Raw genomic sequence first — 22,522 nt, 5'->3', positions numbered from 1 at the left:
AATTACAGTTGTGGGGTTTTTTTTGCCTTTCTTTAAATTTTATATTCATTTTGTATATAGTCAAAAAGATTCTAAGTGTTCAGCATCTTTCCTTAAACACAGGGATCCATGTTTCTGCAGCCAGCTGCAATTCACTTACTTTCATTTCTGTATAAGATTCCGTTTTATGACTGTACCACGGCCTGCCTGTTCTACTGCTGATGGACCTATAGGCTGTCTCCAGTTTGGGGCTGCAATGAACTGTGCTGCTGTGGATGCTTTCCCATGTGTAGGCTGGTGCAGTGCTCACATATCTTTAAGATGTATGCCTAAGACTGGCTAGCATTGCTGACAATGTTTCACATTGCCTCTGTAGAATAATTTTTTGGTAAATAATATTTAAAAATTTGACTACTGTAAGGCATAGGGAACTATACTCAATATCCTGTAATAACATATAATGGAAAAGAATTTGAAAAAGAATAGATATATAAGTATGTATAACTGAATCACTTTGCTGTACACCTAAAACTAACACAACATTGTAAATCAACTATACTTCAATAAAAAGTCCTGTTTTGAAAAAAATTAAAGTAACAAAATTTTTTCTCATATTTTCTAACTTCTATTCCTAAGTGCTTATTACAAAAAAAAGCCTAATGTATATGTATCATATTTAACTGGGATTTATGAATAAATTAGTATATTTTAAATGATTACTGGAAATGTATACAGTTGGTTGATTGATTGGATGTTTGTTTTCAGTTCTGCATTGATTGTATCCATATGCAATTTTTAGTTGACTGCATCGTGACCAGTTACACTTTCTCCCTGTTTTTGCAGGTCCCCTCCTATCAGAACTGTTTTCATTCTAAAATTTCTATATTTAACCTTACCGTGGTCTCTGTAATGTCATTTTTCCTTTCTCCCACTTTTTTTTCCAATCTGGTCTCCCTTACTCTTTGTCCTTGTGGATTCACAAAATTCAGCAGATGCTCTGCTTCTTCCATTCCTGCTTATGAACTCTACTCTGTAATTCCGTAATACCAGTAATTGCTCCCTGCTGGACTCTTCTGATGTCTTTCCCCTCGGCCCTAGGCCCCGGGGAAAGACCTAGCTCACCTTTGTGGCATCTCTATCACTTGTTCATTGTTCTTTCTATAACACAGAATAAACCAGCCTTTAATATTAACATAAGAAATAAACACATACACTTTAATTTCTTAAAAAGTCTTGATTTTGAAAATGTGTATGTCAAAAGAAATATTATCACTAAATAATATTTTCTCCTTTAGATCTAATACTTGAGCTTTGTCCTAACATGAAGCATTCCACTGTGATCCCAACAGAAAGCTTTAAATAAGAGAGCAACTAAACTAAGTCTGATCCCGGATCCTGTTGGACTTGACAGTCATCTTTTATGAAGCTTTTCAATAAAACTGTAGTGGCTCTTTAAAAAATTACAAAATGAAAAACCCTCTATGGTATAGAAAGGAAGTACTGCTGCTTCTTCAGATGCTAAGTTTAGCTAATCTTGCACCAGACCTGGCCGGGAGCTACAAATAGTTCCAACCAACCAGCAGGAAAAGGCATAGCACCAGGGGAGTGCCATGGACTCGGTCTCTCCAGCAATCATTTCTGTCAGGACAGCTCGATGACAGGTACCTAAGAATTGGAGGCTTGAGGAAGTATACTGAGAATTTTTCCATAAAATAATATAAAAGGTGAATTATCATACATCATATTTACTTCAGGTGCACTTAGGTAAGTAGGTGTATTTTATAGAAGTGGTCATGTTACACTGATGAAGCTATTCTTTTTTAAGAGACTAGAGATTACTCTAGAAGTTAGAATTATAAAAGGACAATTAACTCATCAAGCCATTCCACTGCTCCTCAGCCTGAAGAAGGTATTGAACATTTGAGTTGATTATAGCTAATAACCTGCGATCTCATTTTCTAGAACTGTAATACAGGGAGCTACATAATGTGGCACATTGGGAACTGGAGCACTAATCTATTTTTATTCCCTTTTCTTTCTCCTACTTGCAAGCTAAGCTCAGCATTGGCCAGCGAGAAGTAACAGTTCAGAAAGGACCGCTGTTCAGAGCTGAAGGTTACCCCGTCAGCATTGGCTGCAATGTAACTGGCCACCAAGGACCTTCTGAGCAGCATTTCCAATGGTCTGTTTACCTGCCGACAGCCCCGACACAAGAAATCCAGATCATTAGCACCATGGATGACACCTTCTCTTATGTGGTGTATGCAAACCGGGTAAAAAGTAGGGAAATCTACGTGGAGAGGGTCCAGGGTAACTCAGTCTTTTTGCACATTTCCAAGCTCCAGATGAAGGATACTGGCGAGTATGAGTGTTTTACACCCAACACTGATGAAAAATACTATGGGACTTACAGTGCGAAGACTAATCTTACTGGTAAGCTGTGTGTGCTTCTTTGCTAGCCAGCCCCTGACAAACCAGAGTCTCCATCATAACAATGCCTTGCACTGTGACATGGCTTTATATTGTTCTGTTCGTTTTAGCAAAAGAGCCCATGAACCCCTCTGGATATTTTGGAGTTTGTCACAGATAGATATCTCATGTTCTCTAAAACTCTCAATTCATTTTCCCAATCAACTTTGTCATGAAGAGTTAGATATGATGTGGTATTCCTAGGCCTTGCCCACAGCTATCCATAGGTTGATAATAACACAGCATCAGACAAAGCTTTGAGAGTTCTCATGTCTCTTCTTGGAAGCAGAATATTAACTTGATAGAAGAGCTGGTATTGATATAATACATTTATATATAACATGACTGAGTGACGGAACTGTACTGAATATCATACGAAGTAAGTCATTAATGTGGAAATAGTTATTCTCAAACTACCATTCTCTAGTGTATTTTCCTATGTGGCAAGGATCATATTTGAAATTACTGTTTTGTCCCTTTGCCTAGAATATCTTATCACTTCCTTTTCAGCCTAGCAAACTCCTACATATACTTTCAAACCCAGTTTAAACATTTCCTCTCCGGTGAAACCTGTTCTGACTGTTGTGGGCAGTATTCCCATCTTTGTTCCTTGTTGATGTTCTATTCACACCACTGTTATTAGCACTCACCCAGTTTATGTGGTAATTGGCTTCTTATATGACCATCTCTGATCTTACCCCAAGCACTGTAAGAGAACATTTACTTCACTCCCTAGCACACTGGTTAGCACTGAGTAGAGGCTCAATAAACATTCATTGTTGAATCTAAATGTTGCTTTCATATAAACTTAGGCTGTGTGATCTCCTTTGAGGAGGAAGAGAATGTTAGGGTATAGGATGGTTATGAAAACTTTGGTAAGGGTTGCATTTTGGCTCTGAAAGATAAATTATAACAGATTATTTCAGAACTTTATTTTATAAAGGAGCAGGTGAAGGCCCAAACAAGTGAAGTGACTTGTTCCAGTTCCTGGAGTCAAATAGGGACAAACATAGGATCAGAATATAGGTCTTCTAGCTCCTTGTGCTTTTCCCATTTAAAACCTCTGTGTCTGAGTAGCTAAATGGGTTACAGACTGTGCTAAAAACATAACAGTGAACCAAGAGCTTTGCCAGGTTCCGTAGACTGTATGTACTAGATGCCAATGTTCCTGTTGGTAATAGGTAAAGCATACGGCTGATGGGAAGCAACTCAAAGAATGTACTTTACAGATGGAGGGTCAGGCCACCACCTTCATCTAGAGAGGCTAGTCTAACTAAGCCTCTAATTGATCTAAGTCAATTACCATCATTCCTCTGTGTCCAGTTATTCCAGATACCCTCTCGGTGGCCATGGCTCCCCAGACTCTAAATAAGGAGGAAGGTGAGCAGTTGGAACTTACCTGTGAGGTGTCCAAAGCCACAGCTCAACATACCCACCTCTCTATCACCTGGTACCTGATGAAGGATGGAGAAGGAAGCCAAGCCAGCAAGATTATTTCCCTCTCCAAAGATTTTACGTTGCTCCCTGGGCCCTTGTTTACAGAGAGGTTTGCAGCTGGTGACGTGCGACTGGACAAGCTTGGGGTCACTACCTTCAGGCTGTCTATGGGGAGGCTCCAGCCTTCAGATCAAGGTCAGCTGTTCTGTGAGGCATCTGAATGGATTCAGGATCCTGATGAAACCTGGACTTCCATCACGAAAAAGCAAACAGGTCGAACAACTCTCAGGGTCCAGCCGACAGGTAATTATCTTCTCAGGAAATTCATTAATATGCTAGTGGTGGGTATTTGGGGCATATCTTTCTGTTTGTTTGGGTTTTTTCCCCTTTTTTTGGCTGTACCTTGAGGCATGTGTGTGGGATCTTAGTTCCCTGACCAGGGATTGAACCCAGGCCAGGGCAGTGAAAGTGCTGAGTCCTAACCACAGAACCACTAGGGAACTCCCGATTTTTATTTTAAAATCTTTGGTTGAATATAAAACAAGATCATTTAGAAAGTTTGGGTAAATTTTGCTTTTGTCATTTTTGGAGCATAAATAAGAAAGATATTCATTTGGGGCTCTGTCCACAGGCTATGTCCACGGGAGGTTTTATATGGGATAAAATCTGTTGACTCTTAGGTAGATTCCACAGACCATACAGGGAAATAGTTCTGTTGCCATTTTTGCCAGGCTCTGTGTAAGCACTTCAGCTGCATTATCTAACGTAGTCCTAACAACCAGCCTCAGAGCAAGTTGTCAAATTCCGGTTTTCAAAACACAACCCAGAGCCCCAGCTAATGGTCTGCCTAAGCTTGCTCAGCTGGTGAGAAGTGGAGCTGGTGTTTGAAGACAGGTGTGTCTGTCCAAGGCCCTCTCTCCACGGTTACTTGTGCCTCAGAATAGCTCCAGTTTCCAATGTGAAGCCTTGTCAGTGCTCCCTTCGCCTGACTCCTTTACCTTGCAATAATGTCACTCTTCGTGATCCATTGGCATTTTCACCAGAGCAAGCAGGAAGCCTCCATTGTAATTCCTGGTCTCTCCACATGAGCTTCAGTCCACTAGGAGGAGATCTAAAACCATAAACATTCATGCTAACAGCAATGATCCAGTGGTGGTTGACTGAAGTTTTCTTTCTTCTTTTTTCTTAAAGAGGAGTATTATTCTGTTCCATTAAAAACTGTCCTGATGACGTTACATGTCCAAATTATACATGGGGAGTCCTGCGGAGACACATCATATATGCTTTTTTTTTCCCCTTTCTTTGAAAAAAATTTTTTAATGTAAAAGTCTTTATTTTTAAAATGTATTTATTTAAATCAATAAAAAATTGGATATGTTTAAGGTGTACAGTACTGTGTTTTGATATCTGTTTGCATTGTGAAATGACTATGATCAAGTTCGTTAGCATATCCATCACCTCACATGGTGTGTCGTGTATGTGTAACACTTAAGATCTACTTTCTTAGCAAATTTCAGGTAACACCACACAGTATTACTGACTGTAATCATTAGATCTCCAGAACTTATTCATCCTGCATAAATGAAACTGTGTACTCTTTGACCAACATCTCCCCATTTACCCCACTCCCACAAGCCCTGGCAACCACCGGTCTACTCTCCGCTTCCATGTGGTCAACATTTTTCGTTTCCACAGTCTTTCTGTGTCTGGCTTATTTCACATAGCAAAATGTCCTCCAGGTTGATCCATGTTTTTGAAAACAGTAAGATTTCCTTTTTTCTCATGGCTTAATAATAGTCCATTGTGTATATGTACATTTTCTTCGTCCATGTATCCTTTGGCAGTCACTTGCGTTGTTTCCATATCTTGGATATTATGAGTAATGAACATAGTGCAGTATCTCTTTGAGACACCGTGTCGTTTCCTTTGGATATGTACCCTGACGTGGGGATTGCTGGGTTATGTGGTAGTTCTACTTTTAGTTTTTGAGGAACCTCCACACTGTTTTCAATAATGATCATACCAATTTACATTCCTACTAACAGTATACAAAGGTTCTTTTTTCTTCTCCATCCTCACCAACACTTGCTATCTTTTGTCTCTTGATGACAGCCATTCTAGCAGATGTGACGTGATATCTTGTGGCTTCAATTTGCATTTCCCTGGTGATTAGTGATAAGCATCTTCCTTTCCATATTTTTAGCCATTTATATGTCTTCTTTTGAGAATATCTAGTCAGATCCTTTTTCATTTTTATGTCAACTTATTTGGAATTTTTTGCTATTAATGTGTATGAGTTTCTTATACATTTTGAATAGGAACCTCTTTTTGAATACATGGTTTGCAAATAATTTCTCCCATTTTATAGATTGTCTCCTCACTCTGCTGATTGTTTCTTTTGTGTACAGAATCTTTTTGGTTTGATGCAATTCTACTTGTCTATTTTTGCTTTTGTTGCCTGTGCTTGTGGGGTCATATCCAGAAAATCATGGCCCAAACTAATGTCAGGAAGGTTTTCCTTCTATTTTCTTTTCTTTTTTCCTTTGGCCATGTTGCATGACATGTGGGATCTTAGCTCCCTGACCAGGGGTCGAACCCATGCCCCCTGCAGTAGAAGCACAGAGCCTGAACCACTGGACCACCAAGGAAGTCCCCCCTTTTTATTTTCTTCTAGTAGTTTTTCAATTTCAGGTCTTGGGTTTAAATCTTCCATTCATTTTGAGTTTATTTTTTTTAATATGCTGTGAGATAGGGGTCCAGCTTTATTCTTCTGCATATGGATATCCAGTTGGTTCAACACCATTTATTGAAGAGACTATCTTTTCCCTGTTGTGTGTTCTTGGCACCCTTATTGAAGATTAATTGACAAAGATTCATGAATTTATTTCTGGGTTCTCTATCCTGTTTCATTGGTTTATATGTCTTTATGCCAGTATCATAGTTTTGATTACTGTAGCTTTGTAATGCATTTTGAAAACAGGTAATGTGAAGCCTACAGCTCTTGCTCAAAATTCTTTGGCCAGTCAAGGTCTTTTGTGGTTCTATATGAATTTCAGAATTGTTTTTATCTATTTCAAAATGCTATTAGAATTTTGACAGGGATTGCAATGAATCTGTAGATTACTTTGGGTGATATGAGCATTTTAATAATATTAATTTTTCTAACCCATGAACATGGGATATCTTTTCATTTATTTCTTTCATCTTCAGTTTCTTTCACCAGTGTTCTACAGTTTTCATTGTACATCTCTTTCACCTCCTTGGTTAAATTTATCTTTAAGTATTTTCTTCTTTTTGATACTATTGTAAATGGGATTATTTTCTGAAATTTTTTTGATAGTTTACTGTTAATGTATAGAGATGCAACTGATTTTTTTCATGTGTTGATTTTGTACGCTGAAGCTTTACTTAAATTCTTTATTAGTTTAACAGCTTTTTGGTGGAGTTTGGTGGGGTTTTTTTCTTTTTTTCTTTTGGTTCCTATATGTAAGAACATGTCATCTGCCAACAGTGAGTCTTTCTTCTTTTTTTCCAATGTAGATGCTTTTAATTTCTTTTTCTGTCTAATTGCTCTGGCTACGACTTCCAATACCATGTTGAATAGAAGTGGCGAGAGTGATCATCCTTGTCTTATTCTTGATATTAGATGAAAAGCTTTCCGTTTTCCACTATTAAGTGCGATGTTAGCTGTGGATTTGCCATATATCACATATGCTTTTAACTTAGGAAAATTCCACTGGATATTCTCAGCCAAAAATGAGAGCAAGAAATCACAATTTACATCAGTTCAACATAGTATAAAATATTTTGTTTTAAAAGATACATTACTATGTACTTTACACATCCATGCATTCATCTTGCTTAATAGTATTGCATTTAGAAAATCACATGTGTTGTTCTTTCTAGATAATTTAAAAAATAGTCAAGGGCATTTTGATTCTAGGCATTTCTTTGGCATCTCTGATCCCCCACATTAAATTCAATCCCTGTACTATCCTGATAGGAGATAGCATCGCTCTCTGGTATTAAAGGGATAGGTGCAGTGACCTCTCTAAATATCTGCCTTGCTTTTGTTTCCTAGTGAGAGATTTTCAAGTCAACATTAGAGCTGAGAGCACAGTACATGAAGGAAAATCCTTAGAACTGGTTTGCCTGGTCATGGGCGGTGGCCAGGACCCACACCTTCAGGCCACTTGGTTCTTCAATGATGTTGAAATGGCCCACATTGATGCTGGCGGAGTTCTGGATCTGAAGAAAGATTACCAAGAAAGAGCAAGTCAAGGACAGCTCCAGGTTTCAAAGTTAAGCCCCAAGTCTTTCTCTCTCAAGATCTTCTCTGTGGGCCCAGAGAATGAAGGTGCATACCGATGTGTAGTGGCAGAGGTGACAAGAGCTCAGATGGGCTCCTGGCAGGTGCTTCAGAAAAAACAATCACCAGACAGCTTTGTGCGCCTTTGGAAACAAGCAGGTATGTGAATTCAGGGCCAGACACGGTTGGGCTGCATTTTGATGTCCTCCTTTTTGAGTACTGGATACCTTCATGGACACGGGAGGTCTCCTGAAGTCAGGTATCAATCAGGTCACTCTGAGGTGGAGTGGAATAAAGGGAAGCACCCAAACTAGCTGAAAACCTGGGAGCTTCCCAGGTGGTTTAGTGGGTAAAGAATCCGTCTGCAGTGCAGGAAACCCAGGAGACTCAGGTTTGATCCCTGGGTTGGGAAGATCCCCTATAGGAGGAAATGGCAAGCCACTCTAGTATTCTTCTCTGAAAATCCCATGGACAGAGGAGCCTGGTGGGCTACAGTCCATGGGGTCACAAAGAGTTGGACACAACTAAAGTGATTGAGCACGCACCCATATAGCTGAAGACCTGAGTCCTACTCCTGAGCCAATAAACAGGCTGTGACCATGAACACTCCATGTACTTCACTTCACTAATTCTCAGCTTCCTCAGTTGTAAGATAATCTAATTTCACTGTCTTTAAGTCCCTTCTTGCCATCTTAGATTCTTGATTCTATTTGCTATTATTTCTGATTGGTGTGTTGGGTTTTCTTTCAGCCGAGAATACCTGCATTCATGAAGCCCCTGTCTCCTTGTGTGTGTGTGTATTTTGAGTTGATTAAGGGAAAAGAGCTTATACTTGCCTCTTTCCTGAGAAATAAACACCCACATTACCCCCTCTACTTTTTCAACATCTTTCAGGTGTCTTTCATCAGTTCTCTGTGTTCTTAACCTGATACAGGGAACAATACTTAGTCTTAATTCTGCATCCACCCATGACACAGAGTAAGAAAAGAAGAAGCAAGAGTGGGCAGACTCTATTGCCTGCATGTTGCTGTGATGTGGTGAGATGCCTATCTGACCCAGATAGGCTGGGTCTGATTATCTGGAAGGCCATCCAGCTCCTGTTAAGTTTCTGAAGGCTGCGTGACCTTAAGCATGTTTGAATAATCAGTTCTTTTTGTGTGGAGAGAAAACTGATAAATCCACAAGCAATACTATGATTTTCTGGGCTGAGTATTAAATTCAAAGTCTAGGAAGATGAATTGCCCCAAAGCAAAAACCAAAAAAATAAATAACAAACCCAAAATGAAGATGTCCTTGTTGTACTCGCTTATTGGAGGCATCTCCATAGACACAAACACTTCCATGCTCTTCTCCATCACCCCATTTGCTTGGAGTGGAGATGCACAGCTTTGGCCTAGATTGGCGAGCCAGGAAGTGTGTTGGTGTTAGTTTTTACACTAAACATTTGGTCTTTCTTGTTAGGATTCAGAAAAAACTATGTAGGCGTGTTTACATATTTACACAGAGCTAAATCTCAACCTTGTGTATCCATCTCCACTGGAGCAGAACTGTAAACCTTTCATAAACTCAGGACATAGGAATCTGTGCCAGAGGGACCAAAAGGTATGCTTTGGGGCACACAGATCACACGCCTATCAAGTAGGTGGTCTGCCCAAGCCGAAAATAATACTCTGTGCAGGCTGGAGTCCAACCTGTTTCTTTTTATGGAGAAACAGAAAAAGTTAGTAGCAGATTTATTAAAGACCCTATTGAGCACTTGGTTTTGAAACTCAAACCATTACTTGAGTATGAGCAGTTTCATCATCCCGTGAATGTTTTAAACAGAAGAGGGTACTTCCCTACCACTATGCAGGCGCGCCTCACGCATGCCTGGTGAGTGTGTCACTTCTGACTCAGAGACAGCAATGACCACAATAAAGTAAGGAAACCACAGTTTTTTTTAAAAAACTGAAACTGCTCGAAACCTATCATAATGGTTATATTTGAATAGTAAGATTATGACTAACAATTTCCCCTATAATTTTGAAACTTTAGTTATGAGTCTATTTTTAACTTCAAAAAAAAAAAAGTGTAATAATGCCTCTAATACCCCAAATTTGGAAGCAAGTTTTATATAAATATATGTTATGTTATATACATATATATATAATAGGTAGATATATATTAATCTATTTGTGGACATTAGCCTTCTTTCTGTCTTGGTAACATATGTTCATCCATAAAGCTGTTAAAGACAGAACTCTTCTTCAGCAGAGAAGATCAGTTTGCAAATTCATTTAGATCCTATTAAGATTTCAAATGCCAGTTCTGTTTTGTTTTCCTGGAAATTCCCTGGTGGTTCAATGATTAGGACTCCATGCTCTCACTGCTGAGGGCCCAGTTTCAATCCCTGGTCAGGGAACTAAGATCCCACGAGTCTAGAAAATATAAAATTTTTAAAAATCTTTTAATTTTCCTTTTCTGACTTTGAACACCTCTGCTCTCACGAAGGGACTATCATTACACACTAATGCTAGTAGCTCTCTTTTGCTGGGAACTTTTCCTTGCCAGCCAGGGTAAGCCCTTTGCACGTGCCATTCACTTAGTCTTCTCACAGTGCAAAAGTGAGGTGCTATTATTACCCCCTTTCCTTTACAGGAAAGGAAATTGAGGCTCAGAGAGGTTCACTTTGTTGTCCAGGGTAATTCTGTAATAACTCCAGGGACCTTGGCCTTAAGCATGAGGCTGGGCTGCCTAGGATGCATGAGCTTGAGGGATCTTTGCATTGCCCGCAAAGCACCCAGGACAAGGCCTCGCACAGGAAGTATCTGTTGAAAGGAAGTCCACATTTCTGATCATCTTGAATTTTCCATCTGGGAGCCGGACTTACATTTACTGTTTTACACTATAGTTCAGGTATAGGAAGGATGTCCCTTCAACCAACAATATATATGAGTGAATATATGATTTGAAAAAAAGAAATGTATATATATGTGTGTGTGTATAGGTGTGTGTATATATATATATTTTAAAAATACTTAAGGGGGAAGTATATCTGTATTTATAGTATATATATTTATATATACATACATTTTCCCCCAAATAATTTTTTAAAATAAGACATTTTTAATTAAAAAATTTTTTTTATTGGAGTTTAGTTGCTTTACAATTTTGTGCTAATTTCTGCTAATTAACAGAAAAGCTAATCAGCTATACATATACATATATATACATATTAGCATATTAGCAGAAAAGCTAATAATCAGAAAAGCTAACCAGCTATACATATACACATATCCCCTTTTGTCACCACGGAGCATTGAGTAGAGTTCTCTGTGCCCCAACAGAGGTCCTTGTTAGTTATCTGTTTTATACATAGCAGAGTATATATGTCAATCCCAGTCTCCCAATTCATCCCACCCCTTGTATCCCCTCTTGGTGTCCATATGCTTGTTCTCTACATATGTGTGTTTGTTTCTGCTTTGCAAATAGATTCATCTGTACTATTTTTCTAGACTCCACGTATATGCATTAATACACAGTATTTGTTTTTCAACTTCTGACTTTCTTCATTCTGTATGACAGCTCTGGGTCCACCCAAGTCTCGGCACGTGGCACAATTTCATTCCTGTTTATGGCTGAGTGATATTACGTTGTATATATGTGCCACATGTGCTTCACCCATTTCTCTGTTAATGGACATTTAGGTTGCTTCCATGTCTTGCCTGTTGTAAATGGTGCTGCAATGAGCATTGGGGTGCATGTATCTTTTGTAATTATGGTTTTCTCTGGTATGTGCCCAGGAGTGGGATTTCTGAGTCATACAGTAGTTCTATTTTCAGTTTTTAAGGAACCTCCATACTGTTCTCCATAGGGTCTGTATCAATTTATATTCCTACCACCAGTGTAAGAGGATTCTCTTTTCTCCACGCCCTCTTCAAGTAATTGCTTTTTAATGGCAGTATTTTGAACAGAAATATAATTAACAGTACTTCTTCACTGTTCAGATACATACTAATTAGGGAAAGATAAGTAAGGAGAGGAAGGTCATTTTGAACTGTGAAAGTCTGAATTCTAGAAAACTAAACATTGAAATAAACACAGCTTCATTACTTTCAGTCTCATACACCAACTCTAATTAATTTAACAAAATAATACCATGTGTTTTCCCAACTAGATGTGCCTAAGGAACAAATCACTAAAACTTAGGGCAAACTGTAAATTGTTTACATGTAAATTAGTTCTTCTGGTGTTCTTTCTGCCATTTCTACGATTTAAGTGTTGATTAAATCTTTTATTCTGGGGGATGGTGCAAGAGTGAACAATTTGATTGGATTTGTCACAAAGTAGTCAAGTCTTAATGAGAGTTCACTGTTTTTTAGAAAACTTTTCATTTACTCGAAATATCTTTTTCTTCTAAAACCTGTAATCCACAGCAAGAAATGTGGTCGTGTCTACCAAGAACCGGCAGCAAGCAGTGTGGGAAGGAGAGGCATTAACCCTTCTCTGCAAGGCAGATGGAGCTGAGAATCTCCTGACTGTGGCCTGGTGGCATGTCCCACAAAACCAGACACAGCTGGTGTTTGTGGCTGGCATGGAGCAGGATGGCACCGTGAAGCTGGGTGCTTCCTATGCAGAACTCGATAACCTCAGAAATGCAAGACTGGAGAAAATGGACTGGGCCACCTTCCAACTTGAGATTGCCTCCACCACCCTCACAGACAGTGGCATGTACGAGTGCAGAGTGTCTGAGAGGACCGGGAGCCAGGCCAGAAACCAGAGCTGGACTCAGAAGTTGTCGATCACTGTAAAGCCCCTTGGTAAGTGTCAGGGAAAGCCTTTGCTGAACTTGCATATCATCAGTATCTTCCTTCTGTAGTGGGATGCCGTGGAATTTGATTGCATGTCATCCTGAATCCTCTAGTTACAGTACGTATACCCCAGAATACAGAGCAGAGTCTCTGGTTACCATGTCTGCCAACTGGTCTCTAAAGTTTACTCATTTTTATAAAGATGGTCTTTAGGGTGCAACTTATTGTTGTTATTCAAGGCTAAGAACAAAATCGTATCATTTGGAGTAGACTTAGGAAAGAGATATGCCAAGCGAAGCGGACCCTCATACCTTCAGGCTTCTGACAGCTGCAGCCTGGGATTGCGGAATCTCCCTTGCAAGTGTAGAACAGGGATAGCGCGCCCAGCAGTAGGGTAAGGGAAGGAGGCTGGCCAGCAGGGCTGGGGCGCGCCCCACCCCCTCAGTAGCAGCTGTCTAAGCAGTGGACTGGGGAAACACTGCCTGTTTGTTGTCTCTGCTGAGAACACTCTTGCAAGAGGGTCAACTTTAGAAAACTGAGGTCAGAATTCAGGACGGCCTGTACTGTGAATCAATTTCTAGCCCCAAATATTTGATACTTCCAGTGTATGAACACATGGTTCAGTGTGAAGAGGTAATGACTAGGAAAACTTAGAAGCACTGTACCTTGATTTGATAAACATGTTAGGAATCGTGTTTTGTGTTTCTGCCCACAGAGTCAAGTTTACAAGTTAGTCTGATGAGCCGTCTACCACAAGTGAAATTAACCAACACCTTTGACCTGTCCTGCATAGTGAGGGTTGGCTACTCTGACCTCAAGGTTCCACTCACCGTGACATGGCTGTTCCAGCCCCCCAGATCTCGAGCCTTTGATCTGCTTCTTCAAATCACCCACAATGGCACTATTGAATGGGGGAGGGGCCTACCGCAGTTCCAGAGGAAGACGAAGATTTCACAGTCTTCATTTCATTCTCGGCTCCTAATCCACGATGCCACTGAGGAAGAAGCAGGAGTTTATCAGTGTAAAGTAGAAGTGTATGACAGAAATTCTCTGCACACAAACAGTCCTGTGAGGGCTTCTGCCTCCTCTCACCCACTAAGGATCACTGTCACTTTACCAGGTTAACACTACTTGAAATTAATTCCGCTTTTTTAAAAAACATTCTTCCCATTTAGGGAAAGTTGTGGAATTAAAGCATAAAATACTTTCTCCCCATGTTTGTACTATAAGTAAGTACAATATATAAGTGATATCCAGGAAGCGGGGTAGGGATAGATTAGGAATTTGGTATTAACAGATTTAATGGACATGACAAACTCTGGGAGATGGTGAGGGACAGGGAAGCGGTCGATGGGGTCACAAAGAGTCGGACACGACTTAGTGAATGAACGACAACAACATTAACAGATGCTCACTAGTATATGTAAAGTGGATAAGCAACAAGGACCTGCTGTATAGCCCAGGGAACTATATTCGATAGCTTAGAGTAACCTATAATGGAAAAGAATCTGAAAAAGAACATAGAAATCACTTTGCTGTACTCCTGAAACATTGTAAATCAACTATATTTCAATTAAAAGAAAATTAACCAGAAACAAAAACATACCCCCCACCCACACACACATACAGACACACACATGCAAAGTGATCTAGGTTAACATTGAACTGATATGCACGAAATGGCCACACTGGTTTTTAAAACATTGGAATACTTCCACACTAATAATAACTGTTGCCCTTTCCTCCTTTCCTGTAAGTCCCCACCACTCAGCAACTGGACACCGCATGGCACAGCAGGGGGCCTCCAGGATCGGCTCCAGTGCTGGGGCATTCTTTCAGATTGGTCCCTGCCTGTGCCTGGCCAGTCATTAAATGTTTAGAATGTCTCTCCTAGTGGTATGGATAATGCAAATTCCATTCAATACACTTAGCTATTCATTTTGATATGTTAATGTATAAGAATTAGAGAATTTGTGATTATAGTCAACATAATTTACCTTGTCAATTGGTAATAGAGCATAGAGATGAAAAGTAAGACACAATTTACAAATTCTGCTGTGCCAGTATCTTCTTTCCTGATTTCCATCCTCTTAAGGTGGAGTGTTCAAGAGCCTTTGACATCACTTAGATCTAATGAGAACTTAATCTGTCCAAGCCTACTGACTCCATGGGTAAATTGCTGATGTGCAATTTAAAGATGGTGACATGTTTCTAGTGCAGTGCCTGACAAACCAAGCAGATGCTCAAACATGTTAACCATCATTCTCTCAGCTACTGAGCAATAGTTTTGGTTATAGTAGTCATCTCCTTGTTGATTAACTCATGCCTTAATTTACTTGTCTTTTCTGATGTATTTCAAATTGTTGGTTCAATCCTTTCTTCTTAAAACTTCTTTTTCCATGGCCTTGTGACACAAGATTTTCTTGGTTTCCTTCCTAGCCCTCTCATGGCGCCTTCTCATTCTCTTTTGCAGAGTCCTCTTCTCGCACTGACTCAGCCCTTTGGGCTTCATTCTCAACTTTCTCTCTTCTCATTCTATACAGTCTCCCAAAGTAGGTTTATTCCTACCCAGGGATTTATGCTATGTATTGACAACTCCCAAGTTCACTATCTTGAATGACTTCTCTTCTGATCTCCAGACTCATGCAATTGCCTTCAAGACGTGTCTACACTCAATATGTCAGAACATAAATACACCATTATCATCCTGCCAAAGCTACTCCTCTGACATCGTTCTCTATGTCCCCACCATCCATCAGTGATCCAAGCAAGAAACCTGAGTCATCCACTACTCCTCCACATCCAACTCATGTTCAAACTCGCGTTACATAGCAGGCAAGGTCCTTTGTGATCTGGTACATTTATGTCTTCCCAGCACCATCTCTTTCCACTTTCCATCTTGAATTTGAGCTTCAGCCGCACTGAATCACTTGCAGTTCCTCCAATACGCTATGCTCTCTCTCATTTTTAGTCTTTGTTCAAGTTGCTTCTTTTGCATGGAATTCCTTTACCTCTTCTCCATCAGCTTAATTCCTATTAACCCTTAAGACTTAGCTTAGAGATATCTCCTCCAGGAAGCCTCACTCCCATATTTGGGTTATACAATCCTGCTGTGTGCTCTGATAGAGCTCTTTTGCAGACTTCTGTCCTGCTTGGGTGACACAATCCTATAATCTCTCAGCCTCTGTCCCAGTACTAGTCTCTCCCTCTAGGCAGAAACTGAGGGGAGGGATCCACAGAGCCTGGAATAGTCTGGCACATAAAATAGTATGCATTAATAAATGTTTGTTGAAGGAGGAATAAAGAGACCTACTGGCAGCATCAGTAAGCAGCCACAAAAGTATAATCTGTGATGTCAGCAAGAAGATAAGAATAAGATTTAGAAGCCAGGTTTTGCCATTCATCTTTCTGACAAAGCAGAAAAGCTCTGGGGTTAAAGGATAGTTGACTCCATATCCATACAATGTTCCCAGAGTTGAGTGACTGCAAAGAGACATTCAGTTTTAATAGTGAACATACAGCTTTCTCTTGTTTACCCATGTCTGCAGACAGGTACAACTAGACTTGGGCAAATTATGGGTCAAGGAGTATTCTGGATAGCAAACACCCAGACAAAGCATCCAAGGGCCACTTTCTCTCAATTTGATTTATGAAATGCTATAAAAGAGAAAATGTCTGTGCCTAAATATTAAAGAATTTTCTTTTTTAAAATTTTATTTTATACTGGAATATAGTTCATTAATAATGTTGTGTTAGTTTCTGGTATACAGCAAAGTGATTCAGTTTTATATGTATATGTTCTTTTCCTGTATGATTTATTATAGGATGTTGAATATAGTTCCTTGGGCTATACAGTAGGTCCTTTTTGGTTATCTAATATTGAAGCATTTTCATGTGGGAGAGATTGGCTTTCTGGCTTGATACTTCCTCCCTCCCCTCCCCATTCCACTCTCAGGGCAGGGTAGAACTAGGACCAGTGGGTGGAAATTATGAAAAAGTAAGATTCAACTTGATATTGGAAAGAATTCTCAAGTGGCAGCATATCCAAAGATGGAATGGGTGCTTTGTTAGTGAGTTGTTCAGAGGCTGAATGAGCAGTTAGTGGGGCTACTAAAGAGAGAATTCACACAGCTGATGGATCTAGGAGCTGTGGCCTTAGTTGACCTCTAATGTTCCTTCTACCTTCAAGTTCTATTTTCTAGCAAAGTAACAAAAGTAATTGTACTGTTCTTCTCATTTAGAGAGCAAACTGAAGGTGAATTCAAGCAGTCAAGTCCAAGAGATTTCCATCAATTCCAACACGGACATAGAGTGTAGCGTCCTGTCCCAATCCCCTGGAAACCTTCGGTTGGTCGTGACTTGGTACTTCTCTCCCATTTCCACTGATGCACCCTGGCTGAGGATCCTGGAAGTGGACCAAAACCACGTAGTAAAATATGGGGATGAATTTCAGACCACACGGAGAAAACAAAAATTCCACGCTGAGAAAGTTTCCCAAGACTTGTTTCAGCTACACATTCTGAATGTGGAAGACAGTGATCAGGGCAGATATCGCTGTGCTGTGGAGGAATGGCTCTGGTCTACAAATAGCACTTGGCACAAGCTTGGAGGACAGACATCAGGTCTCACAGAATTGAAACTCAGGCCCACAGGTAAACCTTGCAAGTGTATTCTCTAGCATCTTTCTGTAGAATGACCCCCTTCTCTTGGGCAGCTGTTCTATGGGATGATAATATGCAGCTGAAAATATGACCTAGAGTCATAGGAATAGTGGCCACCAGCACAGTGACTGCAGGACGGAATAGCCCATCAGAGGAGGTAGGGGTCATTTCCGGTGAGTCAGTCTGAGATTTGGAGAAGTTTAGATGGGAACAAGATCCCTTTGAATGGTTGGCTTCTCAGCCTGGCAGCCTGGTCTAGGCAGCTACCCAGGGTATCGTATCTCCAGCTCTCTATAATAACAAGCTGTGTCATTCCAGTGGGGCTCTACCGTAATTTGGCAGAGAAAGAGTAATACAAAGCATATTTCTCCCACTGTGAACAGAAACTGTACAACTCTATAGGGATGTGTAGAGAGATTGCTTTTCAACATTCGGCCGCCTCAACATAAGGCAAATAAGAGTAGTTAACTGTTGGAATGGCTTACTGAGGGCATCTCCTCCCCCTCAGGAGATCTTTAAAAATGAAATAGAAGTTCCATTCATTTGCATTTGTCCAAGAGTGCTGTGGTCTAAATGTGGGCAGGGTTGATTAGGTCTGTCAGCATTAGTTAGGTCACCTCCAATGTTGATAAAAATTAAATGAATGTCACATCTAAGGTTCGGGAACTGGCCGAGATCCAAAAGCACAATGCAAATAAGTTAATCTAGTTTGGCACTTAAAATTCTATTTTCAATGTAACATCAAAAAATAAGATTATAATGAACATTGCTTTGTGTTAGGCAATTAGGGCTCCAAAGATAAATAAGGCAGAGTCTTAAGGAGCTCACAGTCAGTTGGGAGCAGTAGGGGCAAAATAGTAGCTGAGTGCGAGGGTCTCTTCCTTCTGCTCTGGCTCCCCTTCTCCATGCCCTTCAGGCCCTTCTTCCTCTCCCTGCTCAATGTGAGTGTTCCTCAGGGACACATGAACCCATTTTTATTCTTACTCTCTGCTCCCTTCAGAACCTCCTAAACATTGCCTGGGTTCCAGCTACCACCTTCAGTGAAACAAGCTCTAAGTTTTTTACGCTTAGCCCCCATCTCCTGAACTCCAGGCCTTTCCACTCAATTGCCTGTTGCACATTTCTACTTGGCTGCCCCAAAGACCCTCACACTCCACTTGTTCCAAATCATCCTTATGTCCCGTATTATGATACTGTCTATCATCTGGGCCATCTCACAAGGCTTTCTGTTGTTGCTGCTCAGTCCCACAAGGCTTAGGCCCACTCAATTCTCCATCTGTGTGGCTGGCATCCCTTTCTTCCAATTGTCCAGGCTGAATCTTGATAATGCGTGCCCACCTCTTTAAAAAGTGCACACCAAGGGACCTGTCTGGTGGTTCGGTGAATAAAACTTTGCCTTCCAATGCAGGACGTGTGGGTTCCACCCCTGGTCAGGTAACTAAGATCCCATATGCCTCCTGGCCAAAAAATCAAAACATATAACAGAAGCAATATCATAACAAATTCAATAAAGGCTTTAAAAGTGGCCCACATTAAAAAAATCTTGGGAAAAAAAAAACAAATTGCACACCATTTCTTAGCTGGAGCCAGTGCTTCCTGTTCAGAAATGAGGAACCAGTGTTGTCCAATCTTTTAGTCTATCAAGAAATGCCTGAGCTCTTTTTTTGGTGGCATCACCCATTTTGAGACTGTCCATAATGAATTCAAATTCTTTTAAAATACAGAAGATGTCAAATAAAACATTACTGTGGTCTGGGTGTGGCTGGCTGGGGGTAGCTAGCTGGTTACCCTGGTGTAGGAAGTAAGGTAAGGAAGAGGCCCCAGGGAAAGATACTGAGGATTGGTCAGAGCTGTAGGAGGGGGCGGGGATGTTTTCTCTGAAATCAAAGGATTTCGGAAGAAAATTGGTTTTGGTGACAAAGACTGCAGAGAGAACAGAAAATCCTGGAGGGTCTCCTGAGTTGGGAAATTGCACCTTTACCGGGAGGGAACCTTGGCCAGAGCATAGTGATGGGATTGGAAAGCTGATGGCAATAAGTTAGAGAGTAATTTGATGTGAGGAAGCAGACACAGTATCATGTAAACTAATATTTCACACACTTCTCTACAAAGAGGAGAGAGTAAAGATGTAACTAGAAAAGAATCTAGGAGCAGACACAGTTAATCTTTTAAAGATAGACCAATAAATATGTTTGTAGTAGAACTGAAAATTTAGCACATACTCATTGGAAAAGGGGGCTTCCTAGGTGGCGCTAGTGGTAAAGAACCCACTTGCCAATGCAGGAGACATATGAGATTCAGGTTTGATCCCTGGGTCAGGAAAATCCTCTGGAGAAGGAAATGGCAACCCACTCTAGTATTCTTGCCTGGAGAATCCCATGGACAGAGAATCCTGGTGGATTACAGACCATGGGGTCACAAAAGAGTCAGACATGACTAAAGTGACTTAGCAAGCACATTGGAAAAGACTCTGATGCTGGGAGAGATTGAAGGCAAAAAGAGAAAGGGGCAACAGAGGATGATATGGTTAGATAGTATCACAGACTCAGTGGACATGAATTTGAGCAAACTCCAAGAGACAGTAGAGGACAGAGGAGACAGGCATGCTATAGTCTACGGGGTCACAAAGAGTTGGACAAGACTCAGTGACTGAACAACATAATTTCTTTATTTTGTTTGTGACTGCTCTAGACTTCCTTCCAAGTCCTCACCTGCTGGTTAACAGGAGAACATTTCAAAAAAGCAAATGTCAAAATCTGTTAAAAAGTTAATCTAATCTAGTAATGTAAATAGTCTCCTTGAATAGTATTATCTTTTAAAAAATATTTATTTGGCTGTTGTATTTTAGTTGCAGCACACAAGATCTTTTGTTGTGGCCTCAGTAGTTATAGCTCCTGGGCTTAGCTGCCCAGTGGTATGTGCGATATTAGTCTTCCCACCAGAGATTGAACCTGTGTCCCCTGCATCGCAAGGCGGATTCTTAACCACTGGACCACCAGGGAAGTCCCTTGAGTGATATTCTAACACATGTGTGAAAATGTTCAGTCTCTCACCTAATCTCCTCTTTTCCTGTGTCCATACCTGAGGTTGATATCTAGGTATATGGGAAGAGGGTAATTTTCTAAGAAAAAGGGGTAGTGGTGGAATACAGGGCTTGAGGAGAGGACTAGAAGTTTCCAATGACCTTTCTGAGTAGCAGAAGGGAGAGCTGACGTGGGAGAAGTATTGATAAAAGCAGAAGGGCAGAGCTTCCCACAAACCTGGGTGGTTTTCAGTGACAGGGCCAGTGGACAAGGGGCGGGCTGAAGAATGAAAGTGGCTGGCTTGATTCACAGCAGAGAATGTTCTGGCAAATATGGAAGAAGGACAGGAGTCAAGGCAAAGTGTTAAAGATGAAGGACCTGATATCTAAAGGTTCTCAGACAGCATCACTTCAACAAGAAGTAGTTTTTTCAGGGGAGGTGTCCAATCTGAAGTCTGGCTTCCTCTCAAATTTACTGCCATTTTGTTTCCTAGGAAGTAAGGTACGCATCTCCAAAGGGTTCCGGACAGAAAATGCTTCTGAGCACAGTGAGGTAACCATCTGCTGCAGCCTGGAGGGTGCCATCAGCCCTGCCTCCCTGTTCTCTGTGATGTGGTACCGGCAGAGAGAAGATTCTGGAAGTAGGATGTTGGTGCACCTGCAGCATGATGGCTTGCTGGAATATGGTGAAGAGGGGCTCAGGTGGCGCCTGCATTCTTACCGCTCATCCGCTGTTGACTTTGTCCTGGCGCTACAGCGGGTGGAGATGAAGGATGCTGGAAAATACTGGTGCAAGGTGGCGGAGTGGCAGCTCCACGGCAACCCAAGCAAGTGGGTCAGCCAAGCATCAGACGAGTCACAGCCTGTGGTGCTCAGAGTGCTGCCTTCAGGTAACCAGAGGTTCATTGGCCACGGCTCGCAGTCAGGAGAATCTCTGTCTCTGCTCCTATGCTTTCCTGCCCTGCTATGTTTTGCTTCCTTTCCGGCTGAACACAATTTACAGAAAGAAAATGACTTCTCCATTTCTCTCAATAGTAACTCATTCAGACAGACAAGGTTACATGAGGTTTTGGCATGGACGTTTAAATGTCAAGGGCATCTGACCTCCTCCCCCACTTCCCCTCATAAACAAAAAAGCCATCAATATTGTATCCCTTTAAGTAACCAAATAATGTTTGAAGCAGACAGCTTTATCTCTTAGCTGACACTCCAATCTCAGAATACTGACCGGTGGTGAGAGTGGGGTGAGGAATAGTGACATGGTGACTTTGTCTGTAACCTTGTTCAACCAAAATCAGCTACATCTAAATGCTCCCTGAGTCAAAAACCAATCAAACAAACAAACAAAGTCTTTCTCAATGAATAAGTGCCAAGCTTCTTACTGATGTGCTCAACAAACTACCAGATCTTTGATCGTGATAGTCACTGGGTGTGCCTCGCCTAATTGCAGCTCGAAAGGCATCACAGGAGCAAGTATGCCCCATAGAACTTGTTTACAGGCTCTAGCAAAAGTGCAGGTACGTGAAGACCATTGGCCACAATGGTCTTCTCTGTGTGGACAGTCAATCTAGTCCGCTGAGCACTCAGCTTCAGGAGGCATGCAGAATAAGAGGTTGTGAAGGAGAAGGGTTCCTTCCAGCCAGTGCAGTGCCAAGCATATAACAGGCATTCATTAAGCAAAATTTCCTCCAGCCAGACCACTAAATCTTCCCAGGTGATCAATGAGCTGGTGGATGTCATAGTCTGCTCATCCTTTGAGCAACTTCTTTCTGGTGGGGTTTAAGGAGAAGGCGAGAGCTGAGCTATAGGTTGCACTTGCAGTAAGAGAGGATCACTGGAGAGGCAGGGGTGTGGT

The 22,522-nt window shown here is 41.0% G+C and overlaps 1 protein-coding gene across 2 annotated transcripts in view; it reads left to right on the top strand.

Moving 5' to 3' along the window:
• CD101 (CD101 molecule) overlaps nt 1–22,522 on the top strand; it is a 38,191-nt gene that overhangs the window by 5,595 nt on the left and 10,074 nt on the right. For both annotated transcript variants that reach the window (XR_824380.1, XM_010830721.1), the window contains exons 2-8: nt 2,032–2,412; nt 3,772–4,188; nt 7,967–8,353; nt 12,610–12,993; nt 13,700–14,104; nt 17,226–17,636; nt 21,162–21,557. Coding sequence is in view for 1 of the 2 variants with exons in the window: in XM_010830721.1 (XP_010829023.1) it covers nt 2,032–2,412; nt 3,772–4,188; nt 7,967–8,353; nt 12,610–12,993; nt 13,700–14,104; nt 17,226–17,636; nt 21,162–21,557 (2,781 nt within the window). In the remaining variant the exon portion in view is untranslated. The remainder of the gene's footprint in view (nt 1–2,031; nt 2,413–3,771; nt 4,189–7,966; nt 8,354–12,609; nt 12,994–13,699; nt 14,105–17,225; nt 17,637–21,161; nt 21,558–22,522) is intronic.

The sequence above is a fragment of the Bison bison genome, unplaced genomic scaffold (assembly GCF_000754665.1).
Source record: "Bison bison bison isolate TAMUID 2011002044 unplaced genomic scaffold, Bison_UMD1.0 scf7180017864519, whole genome shotgun sequence".
Lineage (NCBI taxonomy): Eukaryota > Metazoa > Chordata > Mammalia > Artiodactyla > Bovidae > Bison > Bison bison.
The sequence above is the reverse complement of the archived record's forward strand: the minus strand, read 5'-3'. Positions and strand labels throughout refer to the sequence as shown.